The 19,459-nt window shown below is 56.1% G+C and overlaps 1 protein-coding gene across 1 annotated transcript in view; it reads right to left on the bottom strand.

Moving 5' to 3' along the window:
• The window catches only part of HS3ST3A1 (heparan sulfate-glucosamine 3-sulfotransferase 3A1), a gene marked incomplete at its 5' end in the record, with an annotated part of 36,093 nt that extends 21,951 nt beyond the window's left edge, over positions 1–14,142 (bottom strand). The window contains one exon of the mRNA XM_082492185.1: positions 13,553–14,142. Coding sequence (XP_082348311.1) covers positions 13,553–14,142 — 590 coding nt within the window. The remainder of the gene's footprint in view (positions 1–13,552) is intronic.
• Positions 14,143–19,459: the final 5,317 nt, after the last annotated feature.

Here is a 19,459-nt window from a genome sequence, read left to right as displayed (position 1 = left end):
GGTGCAAAACTCACTGGTCTGATAAATCTGGCTTTATACCGGGATGCATAAGGAACAGGAGAAGCTCCAGGAAGAGCTGGCTCCCAGCAACCAAGGTGACCACGGAGGTGACCATGAGCAGAGGACAGACCCACCAGGGCACCCACCCTGGGCTGACCGTGGATATTCAGCAGAAGGTCCCAGGGATGGAGGGGAGGAGAAGGAACTCATCCATACTGAAACACCCAGTGGGCTCTGGTCTGGGTCCAGACTCCTCCATCCCACTCACGAAGCCCAGGCAGCTTCCGAGCGAGAGCGGGGCTGGGGGCACTGCCCTGGGGTGACAGCCGAGAAAGCAGCAGAAGCACGCGCTGGAGAGATGCTTACATTGTCCAAAATTAAATAATAATTTAAAAATCCAGCGCTGCAATAGCGTATTTCTCACCTAGCAAAGAATCCAGAGGTACAGAAGGAAACCCGAGGTTTCACGTCTGACCTGGGAAGGCTGGTGGGTTGTGATGGATAAATCAAGCCCATGGCTTCTCCTCTTGGCTACTGCAGGAAACTGCCTGCGATGCCGATGCCCGGCTCTGGTGGCCGAGGCGGTGATGAAGAAGCACTGATTTCTTCCTCTCACCTTCCTTTTTGGGGCAGGCTGGAAGGGAGGGCGACGGCTGCCGGACTTCCCTGTCGTAAAGCCCCTCGAACAGCCGGGCAGCAGGGATGGGAGCGCCAGAAACGGGGACACATCCAGGCATCAGCTGCGACCCGGCAGTTCGCTGTCACTTGGCCAAACAGCTCAACTGCAATTAGGAAGGGATGAGCAGATGAAGCTGGAAAACTCGGCGGCGCGGCGCAGCCCCCTCGGAAGCCGCAGCCCCCAGCCCGGCTCGCCCACCCCGCCGCGTCGTGCCGCGGAGGCAGCGGGGTCCCCGCGACCTGACAAGAGGGTGCGACCCCCCGCGCAGGCAGGGCAGAGCTCAACCTCTCCAAGTGCCAAATGAAGCAGCTCCGGCACCTCGACGGGCTTCGCCGCCCGGGGCTGACCCCGACCCGCGGCACTGGGGACGGTCAAACTCAATTAAATGCTGTGCGCGGCATCTGGGTCAGGCCGTGAGGTCCTTCCCCCTGTCTCGGCCCCTTCAGAGGCTCCCGGGCTAACTGCTTGCGTGTCCTCCTAAATTCTTTCTTTCTGAGGATCTTCCAGCGGATTTACTGCTGCTGGAAGGGAGGGCGGCAGAGACGGGAGCGAGCAGGCACAGCCCCATCATGACTTCTTGGGAAGGCGGCTCCGGCGGCCGAGCGCTTCTGCCCCGAGCCCGGCCCCCGTGCTGGGAAACAACATCTAAACCTGACGTGACTCTGTGTCCGACTGTGCCAGTGGTCAGAGCAAACACAACCTGGAGAGGGTGATGCTAGAGGGAGAGACCCTGGTGCTCACTGACTGCAGGAAATCACAGAATGGGTTGGGTTGGAAGCGACCTTAAAGACCATCCAGTCCCACCCCCCTGCCCTGGGCAGGGACACCTCCCCCCAGCCCAGGTTGCTCCAAGCCCCGTCCAACCTGGCCTTGAGCACCTCCAGGGATGGGGCAGCCACAGCTTCTCGGGGCAACCTGGGCCGGGGGCTCACCGCCCTCACAGGGAAAAACTTCTTCCTAATATCTAATCTAAATCTCCCCTCTTCCAGTGTAAAACCATTCCTCCTCATCCCATCACTCCCCTCCCTGATCAAGAGTCCCTCCGCAGCTCTCCTGTAGCCCCTTTAGGTACTGGAAGGGGCTCTAAGGTCTCCCCGGAGCCTTCTCTTCTCCAGGCTGAACACCCCCAACTCTCTCAGCCTCTCCTCCCAGCAGAGGGGCTCCAGCCCTCGCAGCATCCTCGTGGCCTCCTTTGGACACACTCCAACAGGTCCATGTCTTTCCTATGTTGAGGGCTCCAAAACTGGAGGCAGTACTCCAGGTGGGGTCTCACCAGAGCGGAGTAGAGGGGCAGAATCACCTCCCTTGACCTGCAAAGGCCCTGCAAAGCCAAGTCCCAGCTCCCCTAGGAGCACCTTTAGCAATGACCGTAGTATTTTGTGAGTGAGCTTATCAGCACAACCCCATTTCACAGATGGGGAAACTGAGGCATGGGAGAGAATAGGCCCTTGCTCAACATGACCCAGGCTGAGTGAGTGCCCCAAAGCCTCCTCGCTGCCCTGGACATGACACAGGCAACAGGCAGCACATGCTGTCTGTGCCCCGGCAATGCCCACACCATCCCTGGGAGCTCAGCTCTCCTATCACTGTAGGCATACAGCAAAATCCCATCTCCTGCCCTAAGGAGGGTCCAGCCCAAGCCAGACCCTTAAGAACAGCGAGGTGGGAACCGGCCAGCCTAGCTCAAATGAGGAGCAGCAGCAGCCGGACAAGAAACTCTTTGTTATTTGGTGTGAGGTACTTAACGCCCGGGCTTTCATCCTTCACCTCTTTGCTACCAAAGGCAGAGATTCCTCCTGGCAAGTCGGCATCGCTGGTGTCTTTGGAGAGACGAGTGTTGGCAGAAAGTTCTCCTTCCAACAGCCCCAGCACGCAGCTCTGGGCTCCTCTCTCCCCAGGATGACATCTCTCCTTTGCCACGAGAGCTCCTGCCGCAGGGAGCGGGACTGGGAGATGCAGCCATCCCTGCCTTGCCTCTCCTGGGGGACACATCACCTTCCACCCACCCGGATTGGCTGATTTTTTTTGTATGCTTGCTCAGAAACCTCCGGCAGCCCTTTAAAGCCAGGCAGGTTTGCATGGGGCAGAAGAGCGGGGCTCACACCCTCCATCGGGGCAGCAAAACCCTCCGGCAGACGGGCAGAAGAACTGAAGAACCAGGGCAGGTGGACCTTCAAGCGCTCCAGACGTTTGCAAAGCAGAGTCCCGGCAGGGCCGCAGCATCGGTCCCATGGGGTTGGGGAGCAGCCTCGGGGACCTTAGAAGTGCATAAATCTGAAAGGATGCTTCAAAAGCTCAGCCTTCAGCGCTCCCCCAGCTCTCGCCAGCCTGTAAGCCATAGCTTTCTTTTTTTCTTTGCATCTGGTATGAACCAAGACAGTTACAGGCTCTTCAGCACAGGAGCCGACCGGGTGCAGGTGTCCGATGGGCATTTATACCGGAACGACCCAGACTGGGGGTACAAAGCGCAACGCTCCCTTCTCCGCCATCAATCACTCAATGCCAACTGGAAAAGTCATCCCCTCCCACAAAGTGTATTTCTAACCAAACACCACTAACCATATTTTTCCCCCCGTAACAGTTATGGGAAGATGAGCCCCCCCTGCGTCACCCTCGGGTCCCCCTGACCCACGGGCTAATTCCCGTGCCAGCAGCAGGAGCCAACCCCCGGGTCCCTCCCAGCCTGGGGACTCCCTCAGCTGGGCTTTGCTTCTGGTCCCTCATGCTGAACAGCTCCTGATGCGTCTTTCCTAAGCACTTCTGGAGCCCTTTTAGAGTCCTTTAGCCAAAAACCTCCCAGGGCAGCTGGTTTCACAATTTAATCTCGCACTGTTTGAGAAACTCCCTATTTCTGCTTCTTTCCAAGACAGTACGGATGGAGACGTGATGAGAGGGATGGCCGCTGCCTTCTCAGCCACCCCACGAGATCTCCCTCTGGGCAGCTTCTGGAGCCAGGCTGCAGGGACAGTCCTTAGCAGGGCTGGAGCATCCTTCCCGGGAGACTTTCACAGCTCCCGGCCACTCGATAACACAGCGCGTGAGCGCAGGGGAGACGCAAGACGGACAGTGAGCGCCCACGGAGATAAAGCGGACGCGCAGACACAGCCAACGCTGTGACAGCAGAGGAGCCGGAGGCACGATGGACCCCAGCCCAGAAGAAGGTGGAAAGAACTTTCCCAGCGCGTGGTAAAGCTGCGTCACCTCTAACGTGTCGGCAGAGCAAGAAACCCAGTAAACCCCATGAGCTAAGGCTGCGGGGAGAACTGGTCGCCGCCCCTAATGCAGCCGGGCTGGGGAAGAGCGAGCACAGAGGCACCGGTGCATCCGTGGGCATGCGTGCCTGTGCTCAGCATCCTCTTCCTCTGCACAGCCCTGCCCTGCTGGGGAAGCCGGTTGGGACTGGGCACGCAGCGTGAGGAGACGTTGATGGAACCAGCGTGCACAAGGCGGGTGTCACCAGCCCTGCGCGGGAGGCGGCTGAACCCACCGACCCCAAACCACGCTCCGCTCCCCCGGCGCCGCCTGTGCTCTGCTCGCCGCACACAGCGAGATTTGGCTTTCGGTTTTTGCCTTCTTCAGAGATGATGAAGGAGCTAACAACCATTGTCACACGGGTACAGGACTGATAAACACCAGGCACACGTTTACAGGCAAATATTAATATTCACACAGCGCAGTTCAGCAGTGCAAGGGGGCACGAATAGTGCTCAATATTAGCTTTATCCCTTGCCCTGAGAAAAACCCAAATTATCTTGCAGACCAAAAGAAAGACCACTTCACAGCCATCAAAAGCCAACCGAGCCCTGTGGTGGGTCTCCGCCAGCTGCACGGTGCTCAGCAGGTCTGTGGATGGGGAACAAAGACAACCGGTGCCAGTTGAAACCACAGAGTTAATTTTTAGGGGCAGAGACTAGAATTACCTGAGCTGGAAGTTAGCCCGGACACGGGGATTAGCACCCCCAGCCCTTGTAAGAAGAGTCAGGGGAACTTTCCATGACCTTCAGCACGAGGAACAGGTTGAGGAGCAGAGCAGCACCTGGGGGACGCGGCTGACGCCGAGGGAAGCTCAGCACACGCTGAGCGCCCATTGCCGATGCTTGAACCAGCCAATCTCCATTCCTACCAGTTAGAGGAGACCAACAGCAGCGTAGAGCTAGATGCCAAGAGGTCCCACGTGCTGAGCCTCACCCCGCCAGAGGCTCTGGGTGCTTTTCTGCCTGTTCCTCCACTGGAAGAGCAGAGCGTCCTCCATGCCACCAATGCTGCCGATGGCCGTGACACTGCACTGACCCAGGGACCGGCTGCCAGACCCCGGGGGGACAGCCGTGCCACAGCTCTGCCCACACCTCCTACCAGCATGGTTTTGGAAAGTGAGGAACACCACGGCTGAGGCCACCAACCCAGAGTTTGTGGCTCAGAGGAGGAAGATCTCCCCTACTTCTGGCTTTGGCACATCATACAGCCTCCTGCCGTTACCAGTTTTACCTATGCAAACCACTGCACGTTAATGGCACAATATTAATTGCACCCAGGGTGACCCACTGCTGCCCCCATCCAGGCCTGGGACCTGCCATGGGCGGAGGTCCAAGAGGAGCAGGGGACAGCCATGCCTTGCTGTGCCGGGCGACCCGGGCTCCTCCCCAACACCTTTTTGTTGAGGCTTAAGGCAAAACTTGGCCAGGCGTAACCTGGAGTTCCAGCAAGGTTTGAGACCGAAAGGGTTGAAGGAGCAAATTCCCAGCAGGGGAAAGGACTCCGGAGCCAACAAAAGTCCATATGCAAAATGGGGAATGCGGCATCTCCAGCCGACGTGTTACGGGGGTTCAGAACACGTCGGTGTTGTGGGGTCGCTGCCTTTTGCTGGCTCACCCTGTGCCGGAGGGGTCAGGACACTGCGCTTCCCCCAGGCTGGAGACGCAGACGTTTCCTCACTTGTTTTATTCTGAGCTGAAACATGCCAAGGCCGGGGGATTTCTCCCCAAAGGAGGGCTTCCCAAACAGTCCGGTTTAGACAGTGCAAAAGTATTTAAATAACATCAAAAGATGCTGGTATATGGTACTCAGTGTTACGATACAGTACCACGAAAGCAGGAGCTGAACGTTAATGACAAGATGCAACATTTGAGAGCCCAAAGATACACGTGTGAGCATACGCACACACACACAAATCATCAGACAAACACGGAAGTCAAAACAATTGGATTTGATATTTTCCCATAAAAGGCTTCCCCGGAGAGCACGGGCTGCGGGAGGGAGCCCTTCTCCAACGGGCGATGTCAGAACAAATCAGCCTGGCTTTTTGAAATTTTCGGCAAAAAAAAAAAAAGATACCACTAGAGAGAAAGAGAGAGAGAATTAAATAAATAAATAGGCAGCTTCCCATCAGGATGTTGCGCTCGAACCTGAACATCTCTCACCGGGGGAAGGTGTGGGAAGGGCGATTGTGGTCAGAACTGATCCGACTGATCACATCCCAGTTTCCAGCCCACCAGCTCACGCTCAGGAACTGGAGCCGAGCGGTGCGGCCGGGGCAGGGGAAGCTGCTCCATCTGCCGCTCGCAGCCGGGAGGAAGGCAGGATCCCGCTGAAGCTGCTGTGCCGGCATCCACCACGTGCACGGCTTTGGGCAGGGAAGGCGTCCGGATGCCTGGAGTTGCCCAGGTGGGATTTTCTGATGCGGTGCTCAGGCACGGCCGCTCGACAGAGGGGAAAACAACCGCGGGAGGTTTCCAAAGCTCCCCCGGGGCAGCGATGGGAAGTTTCTCCTCTGTCTCCCACCAGAGACGTAGCCGGCAGCAGCCCCGAGCCTGGGGGAGTTGGAGCAGGGATCTTTATATCTCTGCAACAGATGGTGCCACAACACAAAGCGCACGTTCTGCATCTCCTCGCTTCCAGGAAGCAAGAGGGATGGTCTTGCCATGCATGAAGGGAACCGGCGATTTCTTTCGCTGAAAGATTTCCTCCTGTGGAGTCACATCATTCGATGAAAGAAACGCCAAGAATAATTCACTTCCTCGGGCAACTCTATTTATATTCTCACTGCGGACACCGTCCTGCTCACGTACTCCCCGGGGATTCGCAAGGGCTCAGGAGGGAACAGCTTGGAGTTAACGCGTTTAACTCCAAACCATGAAAAACCTGAATTTCCCAGGAGGTGGGTTATGCAGGAGACAGGCAGAGACACTGTCACCGTCCCCAGGGTGACCCTGGTCCTACAGCCCTGGCAGGAACAGCCCCACTGACCCACGTGGGGCTTTGTAATAGGGTAAAAGACCCCCAATATCCAACCTCAGCAACGCAACTTTTAACGGCAACCTAATCCACTTCCCTTCTGTAATACCCGCACGTAATGAGAATTTGTGGAGATTTATGGCCACAACAACGGCCCCCGCTCCCCCTCGCCAGCCTCTGCTGTTTCCCTGCGAAAGCAGTTTGGGTTACCTCGATATTCTCCAGGGGAAAAGCATAATTAGCGGCTCAGGAGTTTTAATGCCGGTGTCAGGGAGGGGGCTCACGGGGAGGGTTATTCTCAGGTTTTCTGATCACTTGTTGTTCGCTCTGAACTCTTTGGAGAGGCCCCAGCTCCCTTCCCCCTCCCCAGACCTAACTGCTCTTATTATAGACTTCAAAAGGTCGGGGTGAAATCCTAGCTCGGCTGCGGTGAACAGATACCGGTGGTGATGGTGCGGCCGGAGCACAGCCGTGGACCCCAGACTCGATGAATTACCCCCAGGAGCCCCCCCCCCCCCCGAAGGCGGCAGCAGCGCCGACGGGCAGGAGGGACAGGCGATGAGCACAGGTGAGGATTTGCAAGATCTGACCTTAAAGGAGGACCAGCGGTTTAAGCGGGGTGAATCTGCTGCTTCTCCGAGGAGCATCACAGTTTTTGCCATAAATGGGCTCTGGCCCCAGCAGCCAGCTGGAGCTTCGCGCTGCTTTTCACGAGAGCCGGCTCTGTGAATTCAACTGACAAAATCTTGGACAGTCGAGGCCATATTTTCAAGATTGCTCAGCACCAGCAGGCGGGGCCAGGGGAGCCCCGGGTTCCACGTGCCCCAGGCCCAAGCAGAGCCATGGGGTGGATGAAGAAGGTGCCGCCCCTTTCCAGGCTCCTGCGTCCCAGGGACCGGGGCGAGAAGCTGTACTGAAGAGGAGGACCGGTTCTATTGACTTCTGAACCTCCCCAGTATATCCCCATGCAGACCACAGGATCTGCAGAGAGAAGAGTCCAATAAAACCCTGAATACTTATTTTGATGCTTTCTAACGGGAATGGGGTTGACCTGTCCTTATATGCCAACTCAGGAGCTCAACCCATCATCAGGAATGGACATGAACCCCGGACACGAACTTCTCCACTGACCAGAAAACAGAAGTGATATGTATAGACACAAAATGCTTAAAAACACCACCAAAAATAATAACCCTTTGGGTGTTATTTATGGAGTAAGCAGGGAAAGAGCCCAGCTGCAGCTCTTTGCGCTTAGATCTTGCTGGGGGTCTGTGTCTGGACAGTGCCATCCCTGGATGGTGCCACCCACCAGGCGTGCACACTAGATGGCACTCCACCTCGCCAGGAGAGGCCAGTGAGCTAAAGCTGTGCCCAGGCTGCAAGACCTCTGCCAGCAGCTCTGGTGGGGTTCACCTGCTTTGGGTGTTATTTAACCCACAGCATAGCCCAACAAGCTCAGACTCCACATACCTCCTCATCTCAGTGCTGGAGAGTGGTGGCACAGCCTCACAACCCTGCTGTTGCACCACTGCAGTGACTTCCCTCCCATTGTACAGATGGGAAAACCGAGGCACACCACAACATCTCCTCAGCAGCTGGGTGCCAACCTTCAAACTATTTCAAATCTTTATCGAAGTGCCCTGCAGTATCTGTGTCCAGGTCACACACACTGGCAGCGACAAAGCACATGAGGACCAGAACCAGCGACTGACTTTTTATGACACACTCGATGAGTCCAGCCTTGATCTCCCCAGCGTTTCCGACAAGCTCCTTCTTCCCCTTGCTCTTCCCTTCAACCACCCATAAACCCACCTCATCCTCCATCTCCAACAAGTCCTTGGCCAGGAGACCCGTGCTGCCCAACCACTCTCCGCCGCCTCAGCCTACCTCCGCCTGTTATTCACTGTGAATTTCCTGCGCTTTGGGGCCAAGACCGTCTTTTGTTCCCTTTTTATACAGCACCTGGCACCCTGAGCTCAGCGTGGGGAGGTGTCTGATTACACAGCTAATAAATAAACAAGGACCTTGATCCTCTCCAGCACGCGGTTGTCCAAGGCTGCAATTTCCAGAGAAACTGCTGCAGGCTGCGCTTGATGCTATTAGTAATTCAGATGTGTTTGGGAGACGAGATGTTCCCAGGACGAGGAGCAGGTGCTGCTAAACCAGACCTTCCTACAAGCAGGCGTGCACCCAGCAGGGAACGGAAAACCCAAACCAGCTCAAACTCGATGTCCAACGGCACAACCCATGTTCTGGGCTGGGCACACCCTCAACACAGTCAAAGACTGGTGTTCCTTGCACGGCTGAAGTAAGGTGGGGGAGATGTTCACCTTAAGGCAACTACTGCTACATCATCTCCTTCCCGCAGGGAATTTTGCAGGAAGGTCTTCCTCCTGATGGCAACCTGGTCCTGCTCCCCCTTTCATGAATGGTACTTCCTCCCCCAAAGTCTCCCCTGGCGTCATCCGCGCACTCCTCCTTCCCATGCTGCTTCCACGCTCCCAGAGCGCTCCCAGACCGCGCTGCTGAATGGCGGTGACCACAAAACCCCGTGGACCCTCCAGGCCATGCACTGCTGCAGGAGCAGCCCCACTCCTCCATCCCCGGGGCTCTCATTTCACCCTGATTTGAGGCAGAGAAGCTGGGAAACGGCTCAACAAGGTGGGATGCAGCTGCTGTAAGCACATCCCCCCCCCCCCAAACAAACCTCCCGCTCCTCCACCCCGGACCCCTTCAGCAACTGAGATGTTCTCAGTTCCCTTTGACTCAGGAACACCAGTGGTTGCCTGGATTAAAAAGAGGAAGAATGAAAAAAAAAAAAAAAAAAAACAAACCCAACAAAAGCCTCGGAGAAAAATCCCACGAGGACATTAATTAGGAGACAGAACTCCCCGGCTCTGGAAGCATCGGGGAGGAGCGGTACTTAAAACTCCCAACCTGACGGAGTAACTTCGAATCATCTTTCATCTTCCCCTGGATCGGGCGCAATCTAACGACATTAGCTTGGCTTCGCTCTAGCGCAATTGGCAGCGGTGCTACAGAGGCAGAGAGATTAAAACATATGAAATAAATGTTCCTGAGGTGACTGACAGTATAATGACATTCCAACAGGCAGCTCAATCAGCGCGAGACTAACAAAGGATCAGAGGGAACCAGCCAGACTCGCAATATCACCTGCAAATACAGATATTTTTTTTTATTCTTTTTTAATCCAGATTTTTTTTTTTTTTTTTTTTTACATGACTGTCATAGCCCCTATTCTGGGAGTTTCCTCCAGGCTGTATTTGGGGCGGGGGATGGCAGTTGAACTCTGTTAAAAGCCATGCTCACCTGCTATTGAACTCTGGCAGCTCAATAGCCTCGTTCGGGGCTGGAGCGGCGATTTCGGCACTGGGCAGTCAATGCGAGCAGTGCGGGCTGCCCCCTCCCTCCTTTTGTCCCCATACGAAGACAGGACCTGCAAGTCCCAAACTGAGAAAGCTGCTTTCGGCACACAACTTCCCTTGATATCAAAGCCACACACGAGCACACACGGAGGTGTCGCACTTACCAAATTAAATCACTTGGATTGAGTTGGGTTTTTTTGGGTTTTTTTTTTGTGTGTGTGGTTTTTTTTTTTTAATAAAACCAGCCTCCCGGTAGGACATCTGCCTTCTCACCCAGGCACGGCACAGGCTGTAAGAGCCGAGCGCTTATTCCACTTGATTTAACGGACAGCGTTCCCGTGCGTTGTGTGGCACCCCGGTAAGGTGACAGGACTTTCACGTGCCAAGCCCGTGCCCTACGGGTACTACCATCTAACCGGCCGCTTCGGGAGCATCATCCTGCTGCTGCAGCCCCAGCTCAGCCCCAATCCGCCCTCGCACCGTCTAACAAACAGCTGTTAGCGGAGCTGCTCTTTTGTTTCCAGGAGGAACCGGCATTCCCCCCTCGAGCCCGAGACCCCACAGCCACCCTGCCGTGGTCCTGGTGTGACATCCTTGTGACAGCCCACCTCCGTGCTCCAGCGATAACGGCACGGACCGTCAGCATCCCCGTTGGCGAGCCCGCGTCGCTGCAAACAGCCAAGAGGGTTTTTTGTTGCCTTGGACAGGGCGCTCGCTGCCCGCACCGGCTTCCTGCGGGCGCTGAAAGAGAACCCAACTGTTTATACCGTGTAATGATGCTGTTTAGTCTGACTGCTGGGAAACAGAAATGCACGTGAAACCTAAGCCTCCGATGGCAAAGATAAGAAATCGGGACCCCTGGCAAACATCTGGCCGCTTCCCTGGCGCTGAACTCTCCTCAAACATTACAACAAACCCGTGGAGATAGACAGATTTTTTTTTTTTTCTTTAAATTGGTATTTATAACAGGCTGGTAACTGGTTACCAGCGGGCTGACACTGCAGCGCTGCCATCACGACAGGACTCTGTGCGTTAGTAAAGATTACTCATACAAGCAAAGCCGGCAAGATTAGGTCTCAAAGGAATAATCCCATACAAAGAATTCACTGTACCTCAGCCTCCACAGGGCTAATAAAAAAAAAAAAAAAAAAAAAAAAAAGAAAAGATGAAATTCAGTACATCAAATAGTAGAACAAACAAACTGCAGCAATTAATGGGAGAGCTCATGTACCAAATGCTAAAACATAATGATTACACAAACAGCCTGCAGGGCAGCACCTCGAATGAGTAAGAGCTGCAAGACCAAGACGGAACCTCTGGAAAAATTAAATCCCCTACACCAAGGATTGCACTATGCCCTAAATGCCTGTGGCTCCTCCTCTGTTTAGGTCCTCGCTCCGGCACCGTTTCCAGAAGCGGGTCTATGCCACTGCCATCTGCTCCTCAAGGCTTCGCGAGCATCTTTGATAAATGAGCTTTTCTGCATATCCGCCATAGATTTCAGTAGATGCCACCCCAAAGCCATGTGTTTATTTTTCAAAAAGTCAAGACTTGATTAAAGTTCTTGAGGTTTCTCAGATTCGTTTTTAATGTTTCCTTTCTGATACGGGGTCAGCATGTGGAAATTGGATAAGCGCGCGCTAAAAATATAATTCTGTAGACAGCTTCAGCCCACACGAAAGGAAATCTTTCTTCTTAAGAGAACCCACACTCTGCTGCCTGCAAAAACCCAGCGCGTTTCTGACACCAGCGGATACACAAGGAAGCTCATCACTTCCACGTGTTAAGACTTTTACATAAACACTCGGACCGTCAGTACTATCCTACTCCACATCTCAGCGCTGTCACCGCGAGCTGAGCCAAAATCGTCCTCTCCTCTCTGCTAATAGCTGGGCTGAACATGAAAGTAAAACAAGCTCTGGGGGCACCCGAAATCCTCTCCTTTTTGCTTGTTCATTCAAGAAAGCCACAAATGCAGACACACTCTGCGAAAGAGCAGTTTCGCCCCCACCCTAACCAATCCTTTCCATAGGAATCTGCCAGAAGACGCTCCTCTATTAACTTTAAAACACAGGAGGAAAACATCTAAACAACATTAATGACAATCCTGCCCCTCGGCTTTAACGTTTACTGTCTCCTTTTTAAAGGAGATACCTTTTATTTGGTTTAATGAAACACTAATTAATTGAAAGAAGAACCCCATCTGCCTTTTTGCTCGTTGCTTAGGCAAGGTGAGCACTTGGGTTGCACTCCCAGAACTGACATTTTGGGTTACTTATTACCAGGCTGCTGAAACATTTGCATGGGAAACATGGGGTTGTTTTTTCTCCACTATGACTATAGGAAAGTCGCTTTTCCCGGCTGCATCTCTGGGCTGGGAGTCGCGGGAGGTGACGATACGATGCTTTGCGAGGGGAAGCAGCGGGGCGGCTCGGCGGGGAGTTAGATCAGCCACAGGTTTTGCAAAGCCACCCGCCCCCCCCAAAAAGCCGGGGAGCAGCAAGATCTTGGGGGGCCGGTGCTCCTCAGTGAGGGAACTGGGAATGGGGAGGGGGTTAGCTTTGCCTAGACATCCCCGTGTGGTCCCCAGGGTGATAGGGCACCCACTGCTCTCCCCATAGCCCCCACCTTGCAGGCAGCACCCTGAGCTGCAGGGAGGCATCCCTGGGGGGGGGGGGGGACTGCCCCGGTGCAGGAGGGCTGGGGGATGCGCTGGGCAGCGGGACTGGGCGTCGGGGGGAGAGGAGAGGTGCGGGATCAGGGGACGAGGTGGCGGGGAGCGGAGAAGAGGATGTGGGGAGAGAGGGGCTGGGGGATTTGGGAACAGGGATGGGAGAGAGAGGATGCGGGGGGGGGGGGGGGGAGGGAAGAGCGCCTGAGGAACTGGGAAACGGAGAAAACGGAGAGAGGGGGCTGGGGGATTTGGGAGCAGGGATGGGAAAAAGAGGATGGGGGTGGTGGTGGTGCCTGGAGAATCGGGAAACGGAGCGGGGGGGGGGCTGGGGGAAGCTAGGCTGGGGGATCTGGGGAGGGAGAAAAGGACCGGCGGGTGGGCGTGGGGAGCGGGGACGGGGCTTCGGGGAGCAGCGATGGGGCTTGGGGAGGGGGGGCAGGAGGGGCTGGGGGTCTGGGAGACGCGGGTGGGCGGCGGAGGGGCTCGGCGGCCAGCGGGGGGCACTGCCGGCTCGGCCACGGCCCCGTCCTCGTCCCCGCGTCCCCGCCGCGGAGCCGCCGCCCGCCCCAGCCCGTCCCGTACCTGTACCAGGCGAGTCCCCGCTCGTAGTTGCGGTCGAAGAAATGGGGCTCGGCCCCGACGGCGCGCACGTCGGGGTGCACCCGCAGGAACTCCAGCAGCGCCCGCGTCCCCCCTTTCTTCACGCCGATGATGATGGCCTGCGGCAGCCGCTTGCTGCCCTCGCCCAGCAGCAGCGTCAGGGTGCCGGGGGGGCCCGCCGAGCTGCCCCCGCCGCCCGAACCGCCGGCCCGGCTCCCGCCGCCCCCGGCCGGCACCTCCTGGCCCGGCGTCGCCTCCTGCCGCCGCCGCCGCTGCTGCTGCTTGAGCCGCTGCAGCAGCCGCTTCCTCCGCGCCGCCGCCGCCTGCCAGGGGGGCAGCTCGGCCGACCCCCCCAGGTACCCGCCGCCGCCGCCCTCCTCCTCCTCCGAGGCGGCGCCGGCGGCGATGATGGGTCCGGGCAGGGTCTGGCAGCGGTCGGCCAGGCAGTAGAAGACGTAGAGGGACATGAGGAGGGAGCAGAGCATCACCAGGAACTTCTTGAAGATGCTGCGGGGCAGCGGCTCGGCAGCGGCGGCGGCGGCGGGGGGGGGTGTCGCCGCGCTCACGGCCATGCTACCCCGAGGCGGCGGCCACCGGGCGCCTTGGCCATGCTCCGCGGCCGCCCCCCCCGGCGCGGCCCCTCCGCGCAGCGCTCAGCGGTGGCGGGGGGCTGCGCGCTGCCGCATCCCCAGCGCGGGGAGGGGGGGGGCGGAGGGGAAGGGGAGGGCGACGGCGCTTCAGGGGGGCATCCCCCCGCGGGAGGGAAGAGGGGAGACGGGGGGGGGGAACCGCCGCCGTCGCCCCCGCTGCGGAGCCGGGCGGGGGAAGCGGTACCGGGAGCCCACCGGTGCTCGGCGTGGGGTTCCCACGTGCGGCGCCCGCCGCGGCAAACTTCGGCGGGGACATCGCCGGGTGCGGGGCGGAGCGGGGCGGAGCGGGGAGGGCCAATAGCGCGGCGGTGGGCGGGCAGGGAGGGAGGGGGGGGTGGGAAGGAGGAAGAGCCGCCCCCGGGTCGGCCCCGTCGAGCCGCGGGGGGGGGGGGGGGGGGGGAAGGGGACGACCCCCTCCGCGGGGAAGCCGCTGCCGAGTCCACTTCGGGGGGTGCGGGGTGCGGGGGTGCCCCGGACACCGTCCCGGGGGGTGACCCAGAGGCTGTCCCGGAGGGTTGAGGGATGTGGGGGTGCCCTGGAGGCTGTCCCGGGGGGGGGGTTGAGGGATGTGGGGGTGCCCTGGAGGCTGTCCCGGGGTGTAGAGGGATGGGGGGAGGTGGCACAGGAGGCCGTCCCGGAGGGTGCGGGGTCCCCCGGAGACCGTGTCGCGACGTAGAGGGATGCGGAGTGCCCCAGAGACTGTCCCGGGGGGGGTATCCGGGAGGCTGTCCCGGGGGGGTTAAGGGATGCGGGGGTGGCCGGGAAGCTGTCCCGGGAGATAGGGGGATATGGTGGTACCCTGGAGGCTGTCCCGGGGGGCGCGGGGATGTCCCGTAGGGTAGGGAGGAGGAGATCTCGGCTCCCTACAGCTTCCCTCCGGGCGCTGACTTACTCTCCAGCCGCCCGCCGGAGCTGCGGTAGGAAATGCAGCCCGTTGCCCGCAGACAGGCTCATTTGTCAAGCGAACTCCACAGGACTTTTCCCCGTGAAGTATGTGCGGTGTTGATGAGACCGTCGTGTCCGTCTGACCGCACGCTATCCACCTTTCTGTCCGTCCACTTGGAGTTTTGAACTACCCCCCCCACCCGGCTCCCCATCCCTCTGGTACCTGAGCACAAATTCCTGATTTACCCAACGATCATATCCGCCCCTACATACACAAACAGCTTTACATGGAAGAACAGTCCCCCTTAAAATCGGTGAAACCACCGACATGCGTGTAAAATATACTTGCAGGACTACAGCCAACAGTTACACTAAGCACTGTACTGAACACAGCACCGAAAGACCTGAAATCAGACTTTTCCCCACTCACTTGAACAAGTTGCCCTCAGGCTGGCCGCAGAATCTGGCCCGCAGCTGGTAAGAAATATCTACAAACACAACACGATATTGCTCTCAGAATTTGCTCTTCTCCTTTGAGAGTACATAAAATGTGGAAATAGCTATCGGCTTCATGCCTCGGCTGCCTGATTCTAAGGGCTTCATTATTTCATCGCCTGTGGGAATGTCCTTTTAATTTGAAATGTTTGTCATAGATTATAGAATTTTTAAACAAACTCGCACATGAAACACTTGACTTAGATATTTTTTTCTCCTCTGTTTGGTGTGGACCTAGCTGAGGAATTAAACTTCAACTACTTGGAAATAAAGCTGGTGTATCCACAAATTATTAAGTGAAAAGGGGCGGGGGAATTGCAGTGAATAATAATCAGCCATCTGCAGAACTGGCTGGCTAATAAAAATGTGTTTCCAAATAGCAAACAGGCCAAAATTAACAACAAATGTTATTTGCAATGAATTATTCTATGAGATCTTCTCCCACCTTTATGACATTCTTCCTCTCTAACAAAAAAACTTAACCTCGAATCTATGGATTTCCAAATCCATACCCACCCCGGCTGCAGCACAGCCAGATCGCTTTATCTAAAATTAGCAAGCGTAATTCCAACTCGGTATGTTTGGTGACTTCAGGATACTGTAGCATTGCAGGTATTTCAATGCTTGAACATGTAAGTAGATGCCTGGTGTGATTTACAAAAGGCTATAAGCAGGTTAGGCCCCCAACACCTCTAGGCAACTACTTACATCATTAGGAACCTAAATGCCTTTATAAATCTGCGCTGTGATCCAAAGCTCATTGAAGTCAATGAAAAGACTTTGCTGACATCAATGGGCTTTGGAGTGGGCCCTGTAGAAGGAGCACGATCAATGCAAAGGGGGTTGACTTCTTTATGCTGGTTATTATGGTACTTTTTTCCTCGATGCTTAGAACAATGCCACATTTTCTGTTTGAATAAGTGGTCATTTCCAGCGGAGGAAACAAGAAAAAGAGAAGCGAAATCAGTGTGAAAGAGTGCAGAGGGGGGCGATACGTGTGGATCTGCTGCGATCGTATCGCAGGACTCACGTTTGCTGCTTTTTTTCCTGGAAATATTGGTGAGAATCTTAGCTTTCCTTTAAAAAGTCGCTAGTTGCCTAGGGAAAATATGACCAGAGTCTATTTAAAAAGTTCCAGTGTCTAGAAAGCAATAAGCCAAATATATCTGTATTTAAAACAGCCTTACGATATTTAAGGCAATCCTGGGATTTTTAATTTTTTTTTTTTCAGAACCTGACTCATCGTTTCTGCCAGCTGGGGCTGAAGGTACCGGTGGCTCCGGCAGCCAGCAACAGCTCTCCGAGAAGAAAGGTGTCTCACCTGGTAGAGGGGAATAAAATAGCGAACATCTTCACCCCTCTGCACCCCACATTGCTGCGCACTCTGCTAGTACAGCTGCAAATACGAGATTCCGAAGAGGTTTATTAGCAGACTGGTTTTGTCCTTATTTTTAGATGAGTTTCTCTTGGTACAAAGCCCGTTTGGTGAACGCGGTACCATCAAGCCAGAAAAAAAAATGGGGTGGTTGACGTCACGACATCCAGTTCTGAGAACTGAAACCTCTTATCTGTTTCAGCCCTAACGCAAAAATAACCCTTTCTCAGGGATAACGTGGGGTGGTGTTGTTTGTTTGGTTTGTTTTTTGTTTTTTTTTTTTAATGAGTTAGAGGCTTGGAGCAAAAGGTGCTTTCCGTTTTACTCAGCCTCTTACACAACCGACTTAACATTTTCAGTGCAGCCTCTTGCTTTTCCCCTTAAATTTCTGACGCATCGATCCATCTACCTATTTCAAAGCCTTCCACCCCACCACAGGCACCGGCGTGCCCTTCCCTTAGCCTGGCAGCAGCGGGGTGCCTCGGGGTGCCGGGATGCCCCGGGCTCCTGGGGGGAGCTCGGTGTGCCGTGCCGGGCAGGAGGCGAGCGTGGCCACCCCAGCGGGCAGGGCTGCGCGTCGTGCCTGGCACTCGCGGGCTCCCTGGCACTGGCCCCGCTGCTGGCGTGGGCTCAGCCCGGGGATGGTCCTGGCAGGTTCTCCTCCGGGGTCCTGTTTGCACTCGTTCCTTACCTTGCTCGGGTGTTCCTTCCTCCTTTTATCTATTTATTGCTTTATGGCTTGCTCCCCTCCTGCCTCCCCCTTCAGGAATGCTCTGCTGCACAAGTCATTGCTGGTGCTGCTTCTGAGAGCGAGCGGGGCTCTTCTCCCAGCGCGGCCGGTGCCAAAATCCCCCTCCACCGCCAGCGCCAGCCCTTTAGCGACGCCCCTATTCCAAACGGGCTGGTTTGGGATGCCCTTCTTTCAGGGTCCCTTCACGGGGCACCGAGGACACAGACCTGCTTAGCGGCTGTCGTGGTTTGGGCTGGGCTGGCCACTAAACGAAGGACGGAAGGACGGATGCTCTCTAACCTCAAACCAGGACACTGGGAGAGCCCTTTGGTGAGCGAGTTTGCCAAGGCTTAAACTCAGCAACCCAAATCCTCTGTGGCTTTGGCAAACGAGAGCTGAGGACTTCGCTTCCGCCACCCGGTATTTCCAGGTGCTCCCATACAACCGGCAAAGCGGAAGGCTTCCAGCTCGGCTGCCTCGTGCATGCACAGCCCGCGCCAGCCCTGCTGGGACGGCTGTATTTTTTCCCCTTTCCCAGTGACCCGTAGCGTAGATGGGATCAGGGGTTAAACTGGGAGTATGGAGGAAAAGGGGACCGGGGAGCCCGAGGCTAGCGCGGCTTAACAAGTGATTATAAGGTCTGAAGGCAAAGGGAACCGCTGCCTGTCAGGAAGCTGCTGCCGAAGAAAACATCCCATTGTACCGGGGAGATGGAGTATGGGACAGAGGAGAGAGAAACAGATTGATAACCGAAGGGTGATGTGACCCCGCATGGGCTCCTACAACAAAAGCCCCTTCATCTAAGATGAATAGGAACAATGGCTAATGGGGACAGGCCAGCAGCAGCCCAGGATTTGAGAGCCCGGAGGAGAGGGAGGAGTCAATGGCGGGTCCTGTTTTACCCAAATCCTCTATTGATCTTGGTAATCTCCTGGGCTTTCCCCTCCTTGAAATCACAGGGAAAGTTCAAGGACTTTTTGCCTTTGGATTGTAGGGACATGCATTGTCCTCAAGAGCCGGAGGGACCGGCAGCCAGCGAGGTGTGCCATGGGGTGGGCTGGTGGGAAATGCCCCGGAGCAGAGCCGGAGGGGTGCCAGGGATGAGCCGCTGCTGTCGCCTGGGCAGCCCTGGGATGTCCCCAGCCCCAGGCTGGCAGCGGTGGCAGGAGGACCGTGGCTGCTGGTCTCATCCCGGCGCTCTTTGGCTCCCGGGTGGGTTCTGACTCCACCGAGCTTTTTGGGGCAGGGTATGCGTGGACACGCAGAGCCTGGCACAGCGAGGTCCCAGCCGAACGCTCCTGTATTGTTAAAAAAGGAACTGTGGTGTATCCCTTACGGGGTCTGCGGAGCCCTCATTAGGCGCCGCACGTGCTGAGGGTGTACAGGGCAGCGGCAGAGCTGTGCGAGCACCGGGAATGGAGCCGCAGCCCCACGGAGCAACACCGCGGGGGCCGAGCAGGCGAGGGGAGGTGATGGAGACGTTGGAGAGCTGAGAAGTGACTCCAGTGCTGGGGGAGGGGGGGTGTCAAAAAGGTATCCTGAAATGTTGAGCCATAGACACTTAAAAGTGTAGGGATGGGGTTTTTCTTTTGATTTTACTATTTTTTTTTTTTTTTGAAGGACAAGAGTATCCACAGGAACTATAGACCAAATAGAAAAAAAAAAAAAAAGGACTAAAACAGTATAGACCAAAAGATAAAAAAAAAAAGGAAAAAACCACATAACGTTTTGAGGGAGTATTTTCAGCCTGCGCT

This window comes from Vanellus vanellus (genome assembly GCF_965231255.1).
Source record: "Vanellus vanellus genome assembly, chromosome: 17".
NCBI classification, from domain to species: Eukaryota; Metazoa; Chordata; class Aves; order Charadriiformes; family Charadriidae; genus Vanellus; species Vanellus vanellus.
Note: the sequence above shows the minus strand (reverse complement) of the source record. Positions and strands in the feature narration are given on the sequence as shown.